The sequence below is a fragment of the Balaenoptera musculus genome, chromosome X (genome assembly GCF_009873245.2).
Source record: "Balaenoptera musculus isolate JJ_BM4_2016_0621 chromosome X, mBalMus1.pri.v3, whole genome shotgun sequence".
In the NCBI taxonomy this organism is placed as follows: domain Eukaryota; kingdom Metazoa; phylum Chordata; class Mammalia; order Artiodactyla; family Balaenopteridae; genus Balaenoptera; species Balaenoptera musculus.
Window position 1 is genome coordinate 86,241,153 of NC_045806.1, and position 20,073 is coordinate 86,261,225.

Below are 20,073 nucleotides of genomic sequence, written 5' to 3' on the forward strand. Positions count from 1 at the left end.
AAATACCATGCAGCTATTAAAAGATCTATTGAGACCCGTGAGACGCGAGTAGGAGCCGCATACGGGGTAGTTGTCTCCGAGGAGCGGCAAGGGAAAAGGATTAGCCATGTCGTCTTTGATCAGAAAGGTGATCAGCACCGCGAAAGCCCCAGCGGCCATTGGTCCCTACAGTCAGGCTGTGTTAGTCGACAGGACCATTTACATTTCAGGACAGCTAGGCATGGATCCTGCAAGTGGACAGCTTGTGCCAGGAGGGGTGGCAGAAGAGGCTAAACAAGCTCTTACAAACATGGATGAAATTCTGAAAGCAGCGAGCTGTGACTTCACGAATGTGGTAAAAACAACTGTTTTGCTGGCTGACATAAACGACTTCAATACTGTCAATGACATCTACAAACAATATTTCCAGAGTAATTTTCCTGCAAGAGCTGCTTACCAGGTTGCTGCTTTGCCCAAAGGAGGCCGTGTTGAGATTGAAGCAGTAGCTGTCCAAGGACCTCTCGTGACAGCATCACTCTAAGTGGGCCCAGTGTTATTTAGCCTGGAATTTTAATAATGTTTTTAAATTAATGTCTTAATTTTTACAGTATTTGTTGGAAAGTGTAAGGTTGACTGAAATATCTGAAGTTATTATGGAAATACCATATAATAAGGGGAATTGAACATGAGTTGAAGATTAATGATGAATCTAGTTACTGATGTTATAAATTACACTTCTGTAGCACTCATATTACTGGATGTGGGAAAAGAGACACACATTACATAGTTACTCAGAAAAATAAAAGTAAAGGAAAATAGCATGTAGGAAAGATGAGTTACTATTCCTGAGAAATAATAAAGAGCATACCTAATTCAATTAAACTCTATTAATTTAATGATGTGAACTATTTAGTTCTCATGTCAGATACATGATTCTGCTTTTACTTGAGTAAAATTAAAGCATTTAAGTTTGAATGGTAGAGGTAAAGGAGAAGAAACTGGACCAAATTTTATATGGATAATATTTTTCTAATGGAAATAAAATAGCATGCAGATTAAAAAAAAATGATCTATTTATTGGCATGAAATGACACTGATGCTTTTATATCTGGTGTAATAGAGAAGACTGTGACATCTGTGGAAAATTAGATCCCATTTTAAAAACCTGTGTGTAAATAGACACAATTTCTGTGCAATTTCAATATGACTTTCTAAGAAACTTCATATATTCCATAATCTGGAAGAAAATACACTATGCTAAAAAAGTTTTCAGTGACAGACATTGGGGAGATACAAAAATTAATTAGACAAGGATTTTTTCTTTTAATATGCTTACATCTAGTGCCTCAAGTTGTAGGTGGACATGTTGGAAAGGATACAGTTATATAAATGAATATATGTTAAAAAGAATTTTTTAGAGATAAACTCATTTAGAAAAGTTGAAAAGGAATGAGACTTCAGAAAGATTAGCTTATGAAGTGTTTTAAAGAAAAGTAAAATTACCAAGGTTGCTAAGTTTATACTAGTCTCTTGTACAAAGATGGCAGCCTTTTTACATGACTGTTGCATTTGAAAGATCATCACGTTTCCTTTTGGAGTGACAACAAAGTTCCAGAAATAGATAGTGGTAATGATTGCACAGCATTGTGCATGTACTTAATGCCACTGAATTGTACACTTTAAAATGGTTAAAATGGTAAGCTTTGTATTATGTGTGTTTTCCACAGTAATAAGTAAAAACATCGTACCATACCTTCAGACAAGAATTGCGGAAGTCAGGGATAGAGTTGGTTTGGAGAGGGAATACAGGCTTATGGGAAATATATGTTTTATTATTTTTAGACATGGTGAAATGTTATTTCTGTTTTGTCTGAGGATGCTGTTAATTTTTGAAAAGGTAAAATTATGATTTGTAAATTAGAAATGAACACATGGAAGTTTTTTTTCAACACAATTAACAACTGCTAAGATTATGAGAATGGTTGAAGGAGATGTGTATATACAATATACACAATATAATAATATAAACAAAACATGTATATTAAATTTCATACACACATAGAAAATTAATAAATGTTAGTATAACATTGCTGGATCAAGTACAAAACTGATTGATATCTTAAGGGCGATAAATTGAAACCATTTATGTTATCTGTTCCACTGGACATAAATCATTTCCATAGCTATTGGACAAAATACCTACAAGTTAACATAAGTCTCTCAGGGTTGAAAACTTGCTCTATCAACAGAAAGTGAAGCCCAGCACTGCACTGAACTAGTATCCAGTAACCTATGTTGTCTTTACCCAATTTTTGTATAATTTTTCTGACAGTGCAACCTGCTTTCCCCTCCCCCCCACCCGATTCTAGGCTGCAAGGTTTATGGAAGTAGGGCAAAGTGGCAGTTTTGCCTCCATTCACAAACCACAAGTGCTAACAGAGATCGTCCTGGTGGTGGAAATTGGAGATTGGATGTTTGTTTTGGCTATCAATATTTTTCAAGACAGATCCTGTGTGTGTTTTAATATGTCGCCCGAGTTTTGCACAGAATATTAAGAGTCAGTTGGTCTCCAAACTCCTCATGGGGTGTTCCTCGCCAGCCCTGTGCTCCTACAGAGCAAGGCCCAGGCTTAGGGCTGGAAGCTTTGGCTCCGAATCCAGCCTTCCTTTCAGCTCTCTATCTTCACCCCCATCGGGAGCTTCAGATTGTTCTAGCAGGCAGCTCACCCCCAGAGGCAGAGGACTGTGCCTTGCGTGCTGCAGGGCTGCGCAGACTTCCAGAGTGCGCGGTCACGTGGGACTAACTGTGGGTCACGTGACCGCACTCTCACTTGGACCGGCGTAGAGGTTTGTCGCGCTGGAAAGGGACGGGAAAGACTTGCACCTGACGCTTGACAGACGGCCGTGAGAGGAGTGGTAGGACGTGATGGTGGGTGCGTGGGTGGGTGTCTCTCCATGCTGCACTAGCCTGAAAGCTAATCCCTCAAGCGCCCAGAATTATGGCCTTTGTTGGCGGAGGACACAATCCCTCAGCCAATCGTGAGCGTCTTAGCCGGGGTCTGTTTTTGCCCGGGAGCTCAAGAGGCAGGAAGTCATCCTGCGGGAGGCATAAGTGGAGAGAAGCATCGGCCGCTGCTAGAGGAGGTGGGCTCGAGGCCATATATTGGCATCCGTGGGATGTGGTGGTGGAGACTAGATCCGGGCAGAGGAAGTGTCTCGGAGCCTCGCGCTCCCTCCTGCCTTCTGAAAGCCCCTACCCCACCCCCGTCTCCCCGCCCAGCGCTGCGTGACTCTGTTTCTCTGTGTGGGTGGGAGAGGTGGACACGTGGAAGCAGTTGGCTTCAGGGGAGCCCAGAGAGAGGAAACGGTGAAGTGACAATTTGTGAACACCGGTGGCCCTGGATCAGGAAACGCAGGTGTGAGGATAGGAACTGTGAGCTACACTCCCTTCCTCCCACCTAGTTGGCACTCACTCTCTACTGTTTGTCTTTTCCAGACTGTGAGACCAGCTCATAATTGGGGAAGGGGGGGGAGATCCAAGGCTCCAGCTGCCTGGAGATTCAAGAGAGGAATGAACCCCAATCTGGGCAGCTCTGGGGAAGGGGAGCTAACAGACTCAGGAGGAGGGAATCTGGATGCTTTGGGCCCTTCACTTAGGATTTCTCTTTGGGATACTGCCAAGCTTCTCAACTCCCAAGATGATTCCTGGACCTGAGCTCCAGGCAGCAGCTCCCTCCCATCTAGGAACTCAAAAGCTGATACTCCATTGAGGCTCCCTCCTGCTACTGTGCTGGGCCTCAGAATAGGGTTTTTCTGGGAATCACCTATGGAAACTTTTATGGATGGTCTCATGTGTCCGCTCTGCAGACACTTCGCTCTTTTCCTTGTGTTTTGCTCTCTGTCCACTTCTTAGGGCTTGTTCCTTTGGTCTTATCCTAGGTAGCAGCCTTTGGTAAGTCCTTGTCCTCTTTCTAACTGAATTATCCCCACTCCCCCTACCCACCTCTCTCCCCCGACCCTGGCATCCACTGGATACCAAGGCAGTTCAAAAAAGTGCCACTAGGAAGTAATGAATTGTCCTAAGCCCACTCATATCCTTATTTTTATACTCACTATAGAGTTGAAACTATGCAGTAATACTACTTCAGGCCCTCCTGTTTATATTTAAAATCTGGAATTGAGCAGTGGGCATGTGGGTAAAATTAGAGATTGAGGCCTTAGGACTACCTCCTCCTCTCTTACCTCCTTCCTCCTTTGTATTATCCTCCTCCCTCCACTCTTCAGAATTCTGGTAATATAAGTATCGGGACCAATGTTTAGGTTGTGGCCTTTCCCCTCAAGCTTTGTTGTCTTGTCTGTGTCGTTTTAGAGTTTGACAAACACCTCAAACATCATGTGGTATAAGAAAGAATATATCTAACCTTTGTCCCTGGTTCCTGGCATAGGGCCTGAAAAACCTTGGAATTTCTTGAGCCCTGGGGATATCTTTGTTATGCTAATGAACGGGCTGTGGTGGGTCCCTAGTTAGCTTTGGTTGTGAGGATGTGGGCTGGTCGCTAGAAGGACCAACCACGTGATTAGAGTTGGAGCTTTAGGCCAGCAGGAACTCCAGAGAAGGAAGGAGGGCTGGATTTGGGGTTCGATCACGTGAACAGTCGTGCCTATGTAATGAAACCCCAGTGTAAACTCTTCCTGGTTGGTGAGCATACTGATATCCAGGGAGGGTGATATTGCCCTGAATCCATGTGAAGAGGACGTGGAATCTGTATGTCTCAGACCCTTCAAGACCTGTCCTATGTGTATCCTTTCTAATAAAAGTATAATTCTACATATAGCACTTTTAGTGTGTTCTAGTAAATTATCAAACCTGAGGGGGTCGTGGGAACCCCTGAATTTATAACTGGTCAGTCAGAAGTATGGGTGGTCCCCCAAGTCTTGTAACTGACATCTGATCTCAAGTGGGGGCAGTATTATTGGGGACTGCACCCTTAAACCTGTGGAGTCTGATGCTAACTCCAGGTAGCTGGTGTCAAAGAACTGATGTCAGAATAATAGTGTCACACATCCTTATTTTTAGCAGCCACCCCTAGATTAATATCTGTAAACTGACCTTTGATCCTATGCATCATGCATAAGCAAGTTAAAATAAAGGAGGCAGAGCCTACCAGTGTATTATGGGTGAAAAAAGCAGCATATGTTTTTGTGGCATGCGTCTACAATTTAGATGATTTTTAAAGTTCTCTCTATATTCTTTCCTTATCAGAGCTCCCTCAGCCTGTTTTTCCTGTTGGGGGTACTGCATTTATGTTTGGGGAACTTCACACTGCGGTCTGGAGAGATACCTCTAAGTTTCACATGCATTGCAGGGCAGATACTTAACTAACTCACGCCTGTGGGTTTTTTCAGTCTCAGCCAAAGGACTGGGTAAGTGTGGGGTGTGTGTGTCCATGCATGAAGATGATTATCTCTGTTCTGATCACTCCTTGAGTAGCACTTGTAAGGGCCAAGATCATGCCTCAATTTTTTCCTGGGAGTGTAGTTGAAGTAAATACCTCAACACTCATATGGCCCTTTTGTTTCTGCCCCCTTTCTGGATAAATATTATGGGCTATCTCATGTAATAAATATCAGGGCCCGTTCAGATGTCATTTGACCTACAATGTTGCTGCCTGGGGATAAAATTAGAGTGAATTTGTCTGTCCAATCATGAATGAAAGAAGGGTATCTTACAGCACAGCTGACCCTCTACTCTGCCCCCAATTTCAAAAAAGCAGCCTTCAGTGGGATCTCGTCTATAAAATACTACCAGGTCCCCAATGGAAGGTTTCAAGGCCCTGTACTTTCCCATACAATTCTACCTTTCCATCTCCATTTCCAACACATTCTTCCAAGTCAGGGCCAGGACTAGAATGAGATAAAGATACAATTTAAGGAGGCACTCACTCGTGCCTCACCCAGTCCAAGCCTTGCTCCACTTTGCCTGCACTTAAGCCACATGGGACTATCTGCTATTTCCCAACCCAACTATACTCTGTGCTTTACTACTTTTGTGCATTTCCCCAGGCTGTTCCCTCAATCTTCAATGCCCTCATGCCCTTTCTCTGCCTGTAGGAAACACAGTCATCCTTTTAGGCTCAGCTCAAATGCTAGGGCCTGTCTGAAGTCTTTCTGATACTCTCACCCTTACTCTTTGCCCCTTGGTAGGAAGTAATGCCTCCATCCTATGTACTTACACAGTATTTTATTCACCCCTATTTTAGCATTTGTTTCTTTGTATCATGCACTGGGGCCTTTTTTATGAATAAGACAGAACTAGTGTTGAGGGCCAGGTAGCATAGAGGAAGAAACTTGGATTCTGAAAGTGTGAATCAGACCCCAGTCAGTCTGACCTCAATGCCTGAGCCTTTTACTACTTTTCATAGTACAGTCATCCTTCTGTATCCAGGGAGGATTGGTTCCAGGACCATCCAGAGATACAAAAATCCACAGATGCTCAAGTCCCTTGTATAAAATGGCATATTATTTGCACATAACTTGTGCGCATCTCCCCATATACTTTATTTTATTATTATTATTTTTATTATTATTATTATTTTTTTATACTTTATTTTATTATTATTATTTTTTTAAAATGGCATATTATTTGCACATAACTTGTGCGCATCTCCCCATATACTTTATTTTATTATTATTATTTTTTTAAACATCTTTATTTTATTTATTTATTTTTTTGGCTGCACTGGGTCTTCCTTGCAGCACACAGGCTCTTCGTTGTGGCACATGGGCTTCTCTCTGGTTGTGACGCGTGGGCTTAGTTGCCTGGTAACATGTGGGATCTTAGTTCCCCGACCAGGGATCGAACCCGCGTCCCCTGCATTGGAAGGCGGACCCTTAACCACTGGACCACCAGGGAAGTCCCCTCCCCATATACTTTAAGTCATCTCTAGATTACTTACAATACCTAATACAATGTAAATTCTGCGTAAATGTTGTAAATACAATGCCAATGCTACATAAATAGTTGCCAGTGTGTGTCAAGTTAAAGTTTTGATTTCTGGAACTTTCTGGAGTTCTTTGATTCAAATATTTTTGATCCCTGGTTGGTTGAATCTGTGGATGCGGAACCCAGGATATGGAAGGGTGACTGTACTTATTGTTAATATCAAGATTTAATGAGTGCTTTATGAGTGCCAGACACTCTTCTAAGGGTTCTAAATATATTAACTTATTTAATCCTCAAAACAACTGTATAGAGTAGATGCTGTTATTGTCTCTGTTCTACACATGAGGAAGCTGAGGCACAGACTGGTAACTTGGCAAGCTCAGTTAGCAGAGCTTGATTTGATTAGCAGAGGAGTTGAGATTCAAACCTTTGTAGTTTGAATCTTGAGCTGGCATGTGTTGCCACTACACTACATCTATTGGGTTGGCCAAAAAGTTCGTTCAAACTTTTTGGCCAGCCCAATATATCCCTCTAGTGCTAAGTATCACTAAAAGCTGCCATCATCACCAGGACTATCTTCATCATCAGATTTTCTCCTCCTTACAGCTTGTAGCAAAGTACTTTATTCATCATAAAGAAACTTGAACCTGAGTGTTGCTAGACTCCCTGTCCCTTATCCCCTTCTACCTGTGAATCAGCATACTCCAGATTTTCCTTCCTTCCCAACTTAATGGTCCATCATGGGCCATCATTTTTACTACTCGCCTACCTCATCCTCTAGCGCCTGGCTCCACTGTCCTGGCAAAATCTCAGCTCTTGATAAATCCCAAATATCCACCTCTTTCTATACCTGTGTTGCTTAGTACAGTGCACCTGGGGAAAGTTAACCAAAACTTTCTGGCTGTTGACACTATGAATTTATCTTTCTCAACCTCAGTACAGTCCTCTGGATAGAAAGCAGATAACCTTTGATATCCTTACACTATGGATATTTCACATGGGTGCACTTCCACACAATGACTCTCTGAATTGAAACTAGGCTTATCTATAAGCTCATGTATTTAATGTACCTCTGAACCCCCCAGATAAGTAAGGTTTAGGTTTTCTGCCTGAAGCCTTCCTTTTCAGTCTAAAACAGAAGCCAGTCACAGTTGTCAGACCTCTAGCAATCATTAGGCAAGATGTTCAGAATCTACAGTTTTCCTTTCACATGGAAACATGAGTTCTGCCACTGGTTTTAAGAGGTAGGGCTTACTGACAGACAGAAGTCAGGAACTATTACTCACTGAAGCATTGTTTTGTGCCTGAGCATACATAACATTTAGGATTGTTCCATATAACAAGGAATTCAACTAAAACTAACTTAATAAGTAAATTTATTATCCACAGATCAGAAGTACTGAGGCAGAGAAGTCTTGGTGATTGTTTGATTCAGCTAAGGACTCAGCTTTTTTCCATCTCTTTCTTCTGCCATTCATAATATCAACTTCCATCTTAAGGCTGGAAACTTGATGGCTGCAAGGAGTCAAGCAACTTTCCAAGGAGGAAAAGGAGATACCTTTACTGATGGCCTTGTCTTATGAGTGAGGACACTTTCCTCAGAAATCCTTCTGCAATCTTCTCTTCATGTCTCATTGAGCAGAGTTACATCACCACCCATTCCTGAACTGGAGTACCAAGGGGATGGATTATCCTTAGACCAAGCAAACTCACCTCTGGAATTTGGATCAGCCTCCCTGTGGCACATCACTATAAGGAGGAGGGAGGCATACTTATGTAAAAGTGATGTTCTTTTAGTAAAGGGTTATGTTAAGCAACACAGAACATACAAAGCACGAAGGTTACAGTAAGAAAGAGCACAGTGGCGATGTCTTAGCAATCATGACCTCTAAAAGCCACCGTGGAGATCGCATCTACTCTTTTTTTTTGTTTTTTAACATCTTTATTGGAGTATAATTGCTTTACAATGGTGTGTTAGTTTCTGCGTTATAACAAAGTGAATCAGTTACACATACACATATGTTCCCATATCTCTTCCCTCTTGTGTCTCCCTCCCTCCCACCCTCCCTGTCCCACCCCTCCAGGTGGTCACAAAGCACCAAGCTGATCTCCCTGTGCTATGTGGCTACTTCCCACTAGCTATCTATTTTACATTTGGTAGTGTATATATGTCCATGCCACTCTCTCACTTCATCACCTCTTACCCTTCCCCCTCCCCATATCCTCACGTCCATTCTCTAGTAGGTCTGCGTCTTTATTCCCGTCTTGCCCCTAGGTTCTTCATGACCATTTTTTTTTTTAGATTCCATATATATGTGTTAGCATACGGTATTTGTTTTTCTCTTTCTGACTTACTTCATCTACTCTTACTGCTTTCCCCAGCCCACCCCATAATATGACTAGATTACAATTTTAAAAGGAACTAGAAAGACCTGATACTTGCAGGTATTTCAGAATATCAGATAGTTTCTCAGTTAGTGTGTACAAGAATCCTGTGAAGTAGTTATTACCAATCCCCTTTGAGGGATGACTCAACTGAGTTATAAAAACATTAAGTAACTTTTCCAAAGTGACACAAATAGTTAGTGGTAAAAATCTCCATTTAAACTTTGGACTGCCTGTCTCTGAAGTCTGGCTAAGTCCCAGAGTAGAGCCCAGGGGAGAGAGTCTGTACTCTACCATGCAGCCTCCTTTTAGAAAGTGCTTCCAGGGATCAGAAACTGGTAACTCTAGTCTAAGCAAGCACCTAGTAGTATAGTGCACTGCCTCTTCATGGTGGTGGTGGTGGTAACAGAGATGACTTTTCTACTGGGGTTAAGTCACAGTTGCTCAGACCTCACCACCAGGAACTTTGATTCAGGAAGTCTGAATTCTAATCTGCATTCCACGTTAAGAACTTGGGGGCTGAGATGCCAGGTTCAGGGAGTCATGTAAATTTTCTATACCTGGGAGGGAAAAGAACAGATATTTATGGAGCAGCTAGGTTTTCAAGGGCAACTTTATTCCCAGATCTGAAGTTCAGCTGAAAAGAAGAGGATGAAAGCTGTGTTCATTGGTCTTTAGTTATCCTGTTAAAATCCATAGGACACACTTCCAGTTTCAGTTCTGACATGTAAAGAGCTTGGTAGTCATTGTTCCTGTACTTACAAGAAAAAAAGCTGAACAAACTGAGAATCAATGACTTATCTTAGACCCATCAGAGAACTGAGGTCACAGGGCAAATGACCACCCCAAATTCTGGAGAAAAGACATCCAGAGTCACAGCCTATATCTCTTTACATAGAGCGGAAACTGCTAGAGACATAAACAGGTAAGAACACTTAAGTGGGAATTTTGACAAATTGATGGAGACTGAGGGTGGAATAGTAGGAGAGTGAGAAACCCCTAGGGACCTGCAGTCTTAGCAGTGTTGTGGGCTTTACCTCCAGGATCTCCAGCAGGTTCTCATAGTGAAGATCCCAGAAAGATCTCCTCAGGGCTCTGGCAGTGGGAGGGGAAGTGTACACTCAAGAAATACACCCCCGAGTCTTCTCCATAACAAAGGCCTACTCTCCAGCAGAAAAGACTTTCCCAGAGCCTTATCCCAGCTGAGGGAAAGGCATTCCTCCTATCCAGCCCACTCTAGCCTTCCATTCTCCTGTAAGGGGGAGAAAGATGCTAAAGAAACACTTGTGAAGGTGAAGGTCACGGTCTACAGACAGGCCCACAAAAGACTGGAATTTAACCAGAAGATTATATAACACTTCCTCTCCTCCACATGCTAACAGGCCTCCAGTGTAGTAACAGTGGAGTGCAGCTGAAAGAGTTGCAAGATGCAGACTCTCTCTGCAAGATGTAATTAGGGAAACACAAAGTTAAGAGGAGAGACAAAAATAAAGACGCTAGAGGAATTTGAAGACTGACACCTGCAGCTACAGCAAACATTACACACAGCCCAACTGCTAACCAGCTTAACATAAAGCTTCTCACTAAAGGTCTTTTTACCTCAGTTCCTATTACCCAACACATCATATCCAGCTTTCAACACAAAATTATAACACATAATAAAGGCAAGAAAAAGCATTGTTGAAGGACACAAAGCATCAGAACCAGGCTCAGATATAATGCAGATTTTGGAATTTAAAGTATGATTTATTTGTTAACAGCCCTAATAGATAAACTAGACTGGTGTGTATGGCAAGTGTGTGAGATCCCAGTTGGTTCTAATCCCTGCCACATTCCCACCCTGCCAAAGATGATGAGCGCTTGGAGGCAACTGCAAGAGAAGACCTGACAGAACCTGGGGAGAGAAGCCAGGACCGGCCCTACCTGGTGCCTGACACGTGGCTATGGGATGAGAGACAGGGAGGACTGCCTGAGCCGGTGCGGGTCCTGAGAGGGAAAGGCCCTCTTTCCTGGGCAACTGCGGGGGCGGCGAAATGGCAAAGTGTGCTACCGTGCTACCACTGCGACTGAGAAAATGGCAGTGTGGCAGAGAGGATGACGACACTGCCGCAGACAGGTGGTTTGTTTCCTCAGGCCAGAGGTCTATCTAGGGCTGCCTTCCCTTAGAAGACGGGCAGTGGCTCGGCCTCCACGGGCGCCGCCTCCCACCTTCCTCCCGCCCGCGGCCCCAGAAGGTGGAAAGCAGACCCGGGGAGGGCCGTCCTCACAGCTCCTCTGCCACTGGCGCCCAGGGAGGATGGCGGGCGCGATGGGGGAGGGTAGGGGGGCGGACTCCGAGCAGTCCTGTACACACACACACACACACACACACACACACACACACACACACACACACACCGGGACGATCTGTATCCATCCGCTGCTCCCTCCAGCGCGGCCCCTCCCTACCCTCCCAGCCCCGGCCCCCACTGCCCACCGCCCGCCGGCCCCACACGCTGCGGTGCCAGAAGTGTACGGGGCGGGGAGGGTGGTCGCCCGACGGGGGGCGGTGGAGGGCCGGCGTGGCCCCGCCCCTGAGGCCGGGACTCCTCCCGGCCCCGCCCCTTTCTGGGTCGGAACTACGGTGGGCCTGGGAGGGGGCGCCGAGCCCATTCGTGCCGTATCCCTCCGCCCCCTTCCCGACACCCTCGCCGCGAGCTGTTGGTGCCGCGGCCTTTGCAGCCCCTGCCCGGTTTGGCGCAGCCGCGCGGGGGGCGGGACGCCTCTTTGCCGTTCTGCCCGCACGGCGAGCGGTGGGAATCCGAGTGAGGAGCTGCGACAGGAGGGGGAGGCCGACCATCGGGACCCTGCGCCTGCGAAGGCAAGTGGGGGTGTCTCGGGGGCGACGACCGGCTCACACCCTGCCCCGCGGACCCTGGCAGCCTGACGAGGGGGAGGCAACCGGGTCGGAGCGGGTCCCTGAGAGAGGTGCGCAGCGCCGGTGGACCCCTGGCGCTGAGGAGGCGGCGACCGGCGCGGACCGGGCCCGGGGCGCGAGGTCTTGGCCGCAGGGCTTCCCTCGGATCCTGGGGAGGCGAACGGCGCGGCCGCTCCCCGGCGGGCTTTCTGGACTCCCGCGCCCCGCCGTCGACAGTGCCTGTGCCAGGAGAGGGCTGTGGGGGAGGCTGCTGCGGGCGAAATGGCGGAGGGGAGCCGGGGTGGGGGCGTCGGGGAGGCCGCCGGGGGTGGCAGTCGGAGCCGGGTGCCGAGCGGGCGGGCGCGGGGGGCCGCCCGCCCGGTCCCTGATTCTGGAAAGGGGTTTGTCGGACCCCGCGTGCCGGGTGCTGTCCCTTCCCACAGGCGCCTCTTTGATGCCGGGGTGTCCTGTGTGCGCGGTAGGTCTGGCACATTCAGTGAAAGGGGAACTGAGCGAGTAGATTATGAAGACACCAAAATGAAAAGTTTATGCGCCTCTTAATACAGCAGTTTTGTGGCCTTCCATATTTAGGTCTTGGACCCAATTAAATGCAAGCAAATGACAGGTTGAGGAGTCAATAGGCTTTCATAGGCAGGATCCGTGTAAATAAATAATGTATTAATCCATCTTTCGCATTTGGGATCTGTTTTCTCAACATCTTAGCCCACTTTAATATGTTGAGGTGTGGGAATGGTGCTGCAGAATAGAGAGGAAATTTTTCTGAAGGGTCAATTTAGAACGCGTGAAGTCAGTTTGCTTCTTCATTTTCTGGTTTTGGAAACCCAAACCCCATCTACCCTTCACAGCCCCCTCTCATTTTGGTGCAGAAGCAGTCCCACAGAAGATTTTGTGGAGTTCCTGGGAAATTCTGAGACATGAGAGACATTTATTTACTTCTTCCTTGATTCTTCAAAAGGAGGTTTTAGGACCTGAATTCTGGGGATCTGTTCATTAACCTGATACTTTTCTACCATTGTAAATATACTCTCTTGGTGTTTTGCTGAATGCCCCTTCTCTTTCTATAGGGCGTGACTCTTCTCCAGCTAGTGGACTGTTCTGTAGTGGTAAGGGTAGCATCTCCTGAGGACACCTGCTATGTGGGCTGGCTGGCATAGGTGGTGAATGAGATAGGAACTATGTTTGTGTGGGGAAGGGGAAAAGGCAGGGGCATGCAAGATGGTATTGAAATAGTAGTCCCCATTATGTTCACTGCTTGTCTTCTAAATACAGTTGCCTGTGTTCCACTACCCATTCTTGCACCTCATCTTTTTGTTCAAGGAAGGAGGTGTGGCCTCTGCTAGGAACATGACTGACTTTAGTGTTGGGAGGTGTGATTAGACAAGCTGCAGGTCTTTGGGGAGTGGATGGGGGATCATTTGGGAGGAGCAGACAGGTGGGAGATATTTAACATGGCCTTGAATGTACAGAAGCGTATGTTGTAACACTTGTCATGGGTGTTGGGCCATCTCAGTCTCTTTTGTTTTCTTTCCTCTTTTTGTCTATCCATAGGTTTGTTCCCTTATAGAGTACTGTAGAAATCTGCAGGTAGCTGTTCACTTTGAATTTGATAAAGAAAGAGGACAAAAGCTATTCATTTGGATCCAAGGTGAGTGTGAGCATGAGCACCCCTATTGATTGGGAATGGGAATTGGCTGTTGGCAAGTAAGACCAGATCATATCTTGGAGCCATTGTCTTCCAACTTCCCACACACCTCTGCCCTCACATTTATGTATAGGAAATGGGGCTAGGGTGAGCTAGGATTGTGCCTATAGGGTAATTGATAGATACCTAGGAAGTGGGGAAGGAAGCCATGAGGAGGACCAAGGAGGCCAGAAACATTATATTCACAAAGCCTTAGATTTGGAAAGGCAGGTATTGGGTTTAGAAGCCAGAATCCATGTCTGTCTACCAAATACTTAAAATTCCAATCCCTCCTGTGTTTTTGTCCATAGGTCTGCCTGTGAGTCGACTATAGGGCTTATCAACACTGGAAGCAAGAAAGGAGAAAATTGCACCAGATCAGTGCAGGTTGGTGTGAGGCCTACCAGATAGACCTATAGAGTATAGTGGTATATACCAAAGGGGCTGGACACTCCTTAGCCTCTCTCACTTTCACCAAGCTTTCCCGTCGTCTCCGTTCCTATTTGATGCAGAGAAAAGAGTATGGAAGTGCCTGGGCAGGGCATTGTTGGGCATTAGTGGGACTGTGGAAGGGATAAAATGAGGTAACAGAGTTTTCTACTCTTCTACTTCTCCTACCACACAATCTATCTCTACTTTCTCATGTCTTGTGTGGCTGTCTGCATAGAAAAGCACAGTTGGAAGAGACTCAAAGCCCATTTTCTTCTTCCACCTCAGGCCTATCTCCAGTGGTGGCTGTGGTGGCCTTGAAGTGACAGAAGATCATCACCTTCAACCCAGTAAAAGAATATTAAGACACTGACCTGGGACATATTGAGAACCAAAGCCAAGACTGTATAGAACTATCTATATAACTGGGCTTCAACCATGGCTGGGGTTAAGAATGCAAGTAGAAAGAATAGGAGTAGAAAGAATGAGAGTAAAAAGAAGGCCAAAACTGAAAAAAGGGCTGGTGTAGAAGCTGAAGCCAAGAGGGAGGCTACTGCCGTAGTCAGATCTGTAGCCAAGACCCAGGCCAAAGCAATAGCCAAGGCAGGGACTCAGGAAGATGCAGTGGCAGAGGTGAAGGCAGCGTCTAAGAACAAGATTGTTACTGAAATGAAGGAAAGAGCTCTGGCAGATTTCAGTCCCAAAGCTGAAGATGAGGCCACTAGAGCATCTCGGTTTTGTTCTGTGGCTGAGGCTAGTGCTGAGTCCAGTGCTGAGTCCAGGTCTACATGTAAAGATAAGACTGGTATTGATACCTGGTTTTGGGCTGGGGAAGAATCCAGTGTTGGTTCCTGGTTCTGGAATGGAGAAGAGGCTGGGAATCGTTTCAGTGCTAAGGATGAAGGTAAAGCTGATATTTGTCCCCCATCCTGTGCTAAGAAGTTGGAGCCTGTGGCTGGGGCCAACTGCAAGGCTAGGCCAGGGGCTGAGGAGGAGGAGGAGGAGAACGTTATTGGGAGCTGGTTTTGGGATGGAGATGAAACTAGTTTTGACCCTAACCCTAGACCTGTGAGCAGGATAATTAAGCCCCAACCTGTGGATGAAATTAATGAAAAAGATAGGCCCAAGGACTGGTCTGAGGTAACTATCTGGCCCAAAGCTCCTGCTGTAACTCCAGCAGTGTTAGGCTTTAGATCCCAAGTCCCATTTGAGAAAAAGCCTCCTTCATATGTTGTCCTGGCCTCCGCTGAGGAAAATACCCGTTCTTTGCCTGTGGCAACAGCGGCGTGCCCTTCTAGGAGCACTCCCTCAAGCTCACAGCCTGTCTCTGAGTACCCATTTGGTTCTGACCCTTGTATCCAGACCATAGAGGAGATCAGGCGCCAAATCAGGATCAGGGAGGTGAATGGGATTAAGCCATTTGCTTGCCCTTGCAAAATGGAATGCTACATGGATTCTGAGGAGTTTGAAAAACTTGTTACCTTACTTAAATCAACTACTGATCCTCTCATTCATAAAATAGCTCAAATTGCAATGGGGATCATTAATGTTCATCCATTTGCCCAAGAGTTCATTAATGAGGTGGGTGTAGTGACACTTGTTGAAAGCTTGCTTAGTTTTCCTTCCTCTGAAATGAGAAAAAAGGCTGTAATTACTCTGAATCCCCCCTCTGGGGATGAAAGACAACGCAAGGTTGAATTACATGTTAAGCATATGTGTAAGGAAACCATGTCTTTTCCCTTGAACTCACCTGGACAGCAATCCGGATTAAAGATACTAGGACAACTGACTACTGATTCTAACCATCACCACATTGTTGCCAATTACTTTTCAGAGCTTTTTCATTTGCTCTCCCTGGGAAATCGTAAAACCAGAAATCTTGTTTTGAAAGTACTTTTGAATATGTCTGAAAATCCAGCTGCAGCCAGAGACATGATCAATACAAAAGCATTAGCAGCATTAAAACTCATCTTTAACCAAAAAGAGGCAAAAGCCAATCTCGTTAGTGCTGTGGCCATATTTATTAACATAAAGGAGCATATCAGAAAGGGCTCAATTGTAGTCGTTGATCATTTGAGTTATAATACACTCATGGCTATTTTCCGTGAAGTTAAAGTGATCATCGAAACAATGTAAAATGAGCTAGAAATAAAAGAGAACCCTTTGAACAATCTCCAAACTCTTAACAGGCTGTGTGTTCCCAAAGAGCCATGCATAATGTTTTGGTTATTACAGTGTGCATGTTATAAATTACATCTTTAACACAATATTACCTGTGACAGTCTAGGTCTGAGCTAGACCATTTTGGGGTATCAATTAATATTTCATTGTGAGTTGAAAACATCTGTTGATTATTCTCTTGTGTAGATGGGGAGCTTTTTAACATTTAAGATAGCAAATTGGTGCATCATAAGTAAGCTAACTTTTCATTAGTATCTGCTTAGATCCATTTGCAGCTTCAAATGATTTAAAAAGATAATATTCTTGAATTTATAATCTAGTTGTAGAAACAAAGCATATACACACAAAAAGATATCTAACAGTACACACACATGCACGTATATGTATACACACACACTCATTGCCAAATGTGCACTCTCAATACGTAAAGAAAGCAGGGTTGCTACCAGCTGTTTAATGTAAAAGGAATTACTGTTTTTCCCCTATTCTACCTGCATCAGATAACTCATTCTACAACACACAAATGGCCCTGAATCTCAGATAAAATGTAATATTCATCTTTTATTTTGCTATGACATTTATAACTCTTAAATTGTTAGGCTATTTCATTTATGTCAAGTCATCTTGCAGAAGAGAAAGGAGGTAGATGTAGGGAGGAAACATTTCCTGAGTACCTACTCATGTCAGATACTGTGTTGGCATTATATTTTACAGGTTTCTTCTTCTCAACAATGGTTCTCTGAGCTATGTACTGGTATTTTTTTTTATGATTATAACTCGTTATTCTGGATTGCCTCCAATGGCAGTTAAGGAGGTTGAATACTTATTCCTAGATTCCCGCAGCAGGGAAGTGTGGCATAGCTGTTTTGTCTGATACCAAAACCCGCTCTTATTGCACTACCTTATAGTCCTCTTCCACTTTTTTGTGTGGCGGCCTTCAAGGCTCACAGACTGGTTTTAATGATTCAATTTTGCTGTAGATAATGTCCCTGCCAGTCTTGAAATTCTTAACTTCCTCTAAATGCACATGTCCATTAGGCATTTGGCTAAACCTTGCTGGAGTCAGAAGAAAAGTCTGGGATGAGTGTATGGATTTGAACTGGCAGTGTCTGGGAAACAGGAGGTGCCCAAAACTGGTGAATGAATGAGATGTAGATTTGGAGTCAAACAACTGAAATTTGCTATGTGTCCTTCCTATCTTCTTCAATAAAGAACTGGAATCATTCTGTACATTGTTTCATACCTTACAGTTTAAAAGATAATTGCTTTTTTCCTCCTTGCAAAATTATACCTTAATTTGTTTACCATTTATAATTTATCCTCCTGTGTGTCATATGAAAAGATAAACGGTTCTATCTTTTACTAGTAGGCAAGCCTACTCTGCATTTGTACCAGCTAAAACTGTACAGGATAAACTTAATTGGAGAAATTTAGGCCCAGGCCCAGAACTGCAGCTTCATCAACACAAAACAGGAAAGCTAGGAGAGGAGCTGCTGCCTCAATCTACATGATAGTGGTTCCTGGAAGTCTATGGTCCAGAAAGCATTCCCAGGACTTGGGCTATAGCTGTGTTTTCTAAGACTCAGGGTAGGAATTACAGCCCCTGGTCTGAGCTGAAGAGAATGTTTCAGTGTGTAAAAATATTGGGAGATTTTTAAACAGTTAAGAAATTAAAACAAGATCATACTGTAAATACTGTTTGTAACTTGCCTTTCCTCCCACTAACTGTATATTGTGACCATCTTTCCATATCAATAAATAGGCTTCTACAAATATTTTTGAATCTCTTAATGTTTTTCCTGTGTTAACATTTGGTGCATAGTGCCCTAATCTTTCATTGCATATCATCTTAATAAAGAATATACATAAATTTATTCTCTTGCAGAAATAGAACTACAGTATTCTGCAACTTGCCTTTTTGTCTTTTCAGTTATCTTTCCAATTTAGTATTATACAGATCTACCACATGCTTTTATTTAATAGCTTTATTGAGATATAATTGACATACCTCAAACCATACATATTTAAAGTATACAGTTTGGTAAGTTTTAACATATGTATACAGACATGAAACCATCACCACAATCAAGATAGCAAACATACCCATCACCCCGAAAAGTTTCTTCATGCCCCTTTGTAATGCCTCCTTCCCACCTCTCCCTATTTTGTCCCCAAACAACCACTGATCTGCTTTCTGACAATATAGAATCATTTTCATTTTCTGTAGTTTTACATAAAAGGAATCATACAGCATATATTCTTTTGGAGGGAAGGGGATCTCGCTTCTTTCACTCAGCATAATTATTTGAGATCCATCTATGTTGTTTTGTGTATCAATAGTTCATTGCTTTTTATTGCCAAGTAGTATTCTACTATATGTCTATACCACAGTTTGCACAGTTTATCCATTCATCTGTTGATGGGCATTTGGGTTTTTTCCAGATTTGAGCTACTGCAAATAAAGCTGCTACAACTGTTTCTTGTAGAACTGTTTGTATGGACATTTGCTTTTCTCTTGGATAACTACCTAGGAGTGGGATGGCTGGGTCATATGGGAGGTATACATTTAACTTTTGCATTTTCCAAAATGGTTGTACCATATTACATTCCCACAGCAGTGCATGAGAGTTCTGATTCCTCCATATCCTTGCTAACGCTTGGTGTGGCTGGTCTTTTAATTTTAGCCATATCTCATTGTGGTTCTCATTTGCACTTCGCTAATCACTAATGATGTTGAACATCTTTTCATATGCATATTTGCCATCCATATATATTGGGTGAAGTAGGTATAAATATTTTGCCCCATTTTTTTAAATTGAGTGGTTCCTTTTTATTGTCAATTTTAAAGAGTTCTTTATATATACTTGATATAAGTGTATTATTAGATATATGTTTTACAAATATTTTCTCCCAGTCTGTGGATTGTCTTTTTATTCTCTTAAAAATGTCTTTTGGAAAGAAGAACTTTTTAATTTTAATGAAGGACAATTCTTTTACCAATTGTGTTTTTGTGTTAAATATAAGAAATTGTTGCCTAACCAAGGTCATAAAGATTGTATCCTATATTCTAAAAGTTTTACAGTTTTAGGTTTCATATTTAGGTCTATGATCCATTTTGAGTTTTTTATATATGGTACACCTTATATATAGGTTGAAGTTCAATTTTGACATAGTGATATCCAGTTGGTACAGTATCACTTGCTTAAAAGACTCTTCTTTCTCCACTGAGTTGCCTTTGCAACTTTGTCAAAAATCAGTTGTCTCTGTATGTAATGGGTCTGTTTCTGGACTCTTTATTCTGTTCCATTGATCTACTTGTGTATCTTCATTACAATGCTACATTGTCTTGATTACTGTAGCTTTATAATGTCTTGAAATCAGGCAGCATGAGTCCTCTATTATTTTTCAGTTATTTGGGTTATTCTTACTCGTGCTTTTCCATATGAATTTTAGAGTCAGCTTGTCCATTTCTACAAAAACTCCAGCCGGGATTTTGATTGGGATAGCTTTGAATCAGTAGATAAATTTGGGGAGAACTGACATCTTAACAATATTGAAT

General features: G+C 43.5%; 2 protein-coding genes across 3 annotated transcripts; both read left to right on the forward strand.

Annotated features, from left to right (window-relative positions):
- Positions 1-62: 62 nt before the first annotated feature.
- LOC118888677 (2-iminobutanoate/2-iminopropanoate deaminase-like) lies at positions 63-779 on the forward strand. The gene has a single exon (XM_036840011.1). The coding sequence runs from the start codon at positions 107-109 to the stop codon at positions 518-520; it is 414 nt and encodes a 137-aa protein (XP_036695906.1). The 5' UTR covers positions 63-106; the 3' UTR covers positions 521-779.
- Positions 780-2,808: 2,029 nt separating this feature from the next.
- BHLHB9 (basic helix-loop-helix family member b9) lies at positions 2,809-18,264 on the forward strand. 2 transcript variants are annotated; one of them, XM_036839074.1, is made up of 4 exons: positions 2,809-2,894; positions 13,772-13,868; positions 14,216-14,291; positions 14,622-18,264. In XM_036839074.1, exon 4 carries the CDS (start codon positions 14,772-14,774, stop codon positions 16,467-16,469), a length of 1,698 nt encoding a protein of 565 aa, XP_036694969.1. In that variant the 5' UTR covers positions 2,809-2,894; positions 13,772-13,868; positions 14,216-14,291; positions 14,622-14,771; the 3' UTR covers positions 16,470-18,264. The 2 variants fall into 2 exon arrangements, with proteins under 2 accessions (XP_036694969.1, XP_036694970.1); XM_036839075.1 differs by having other exon boundaries at positions 2,849-2,907.
- Positions 18,265-20,073: the final 1,809 nt, after the last annotated feature.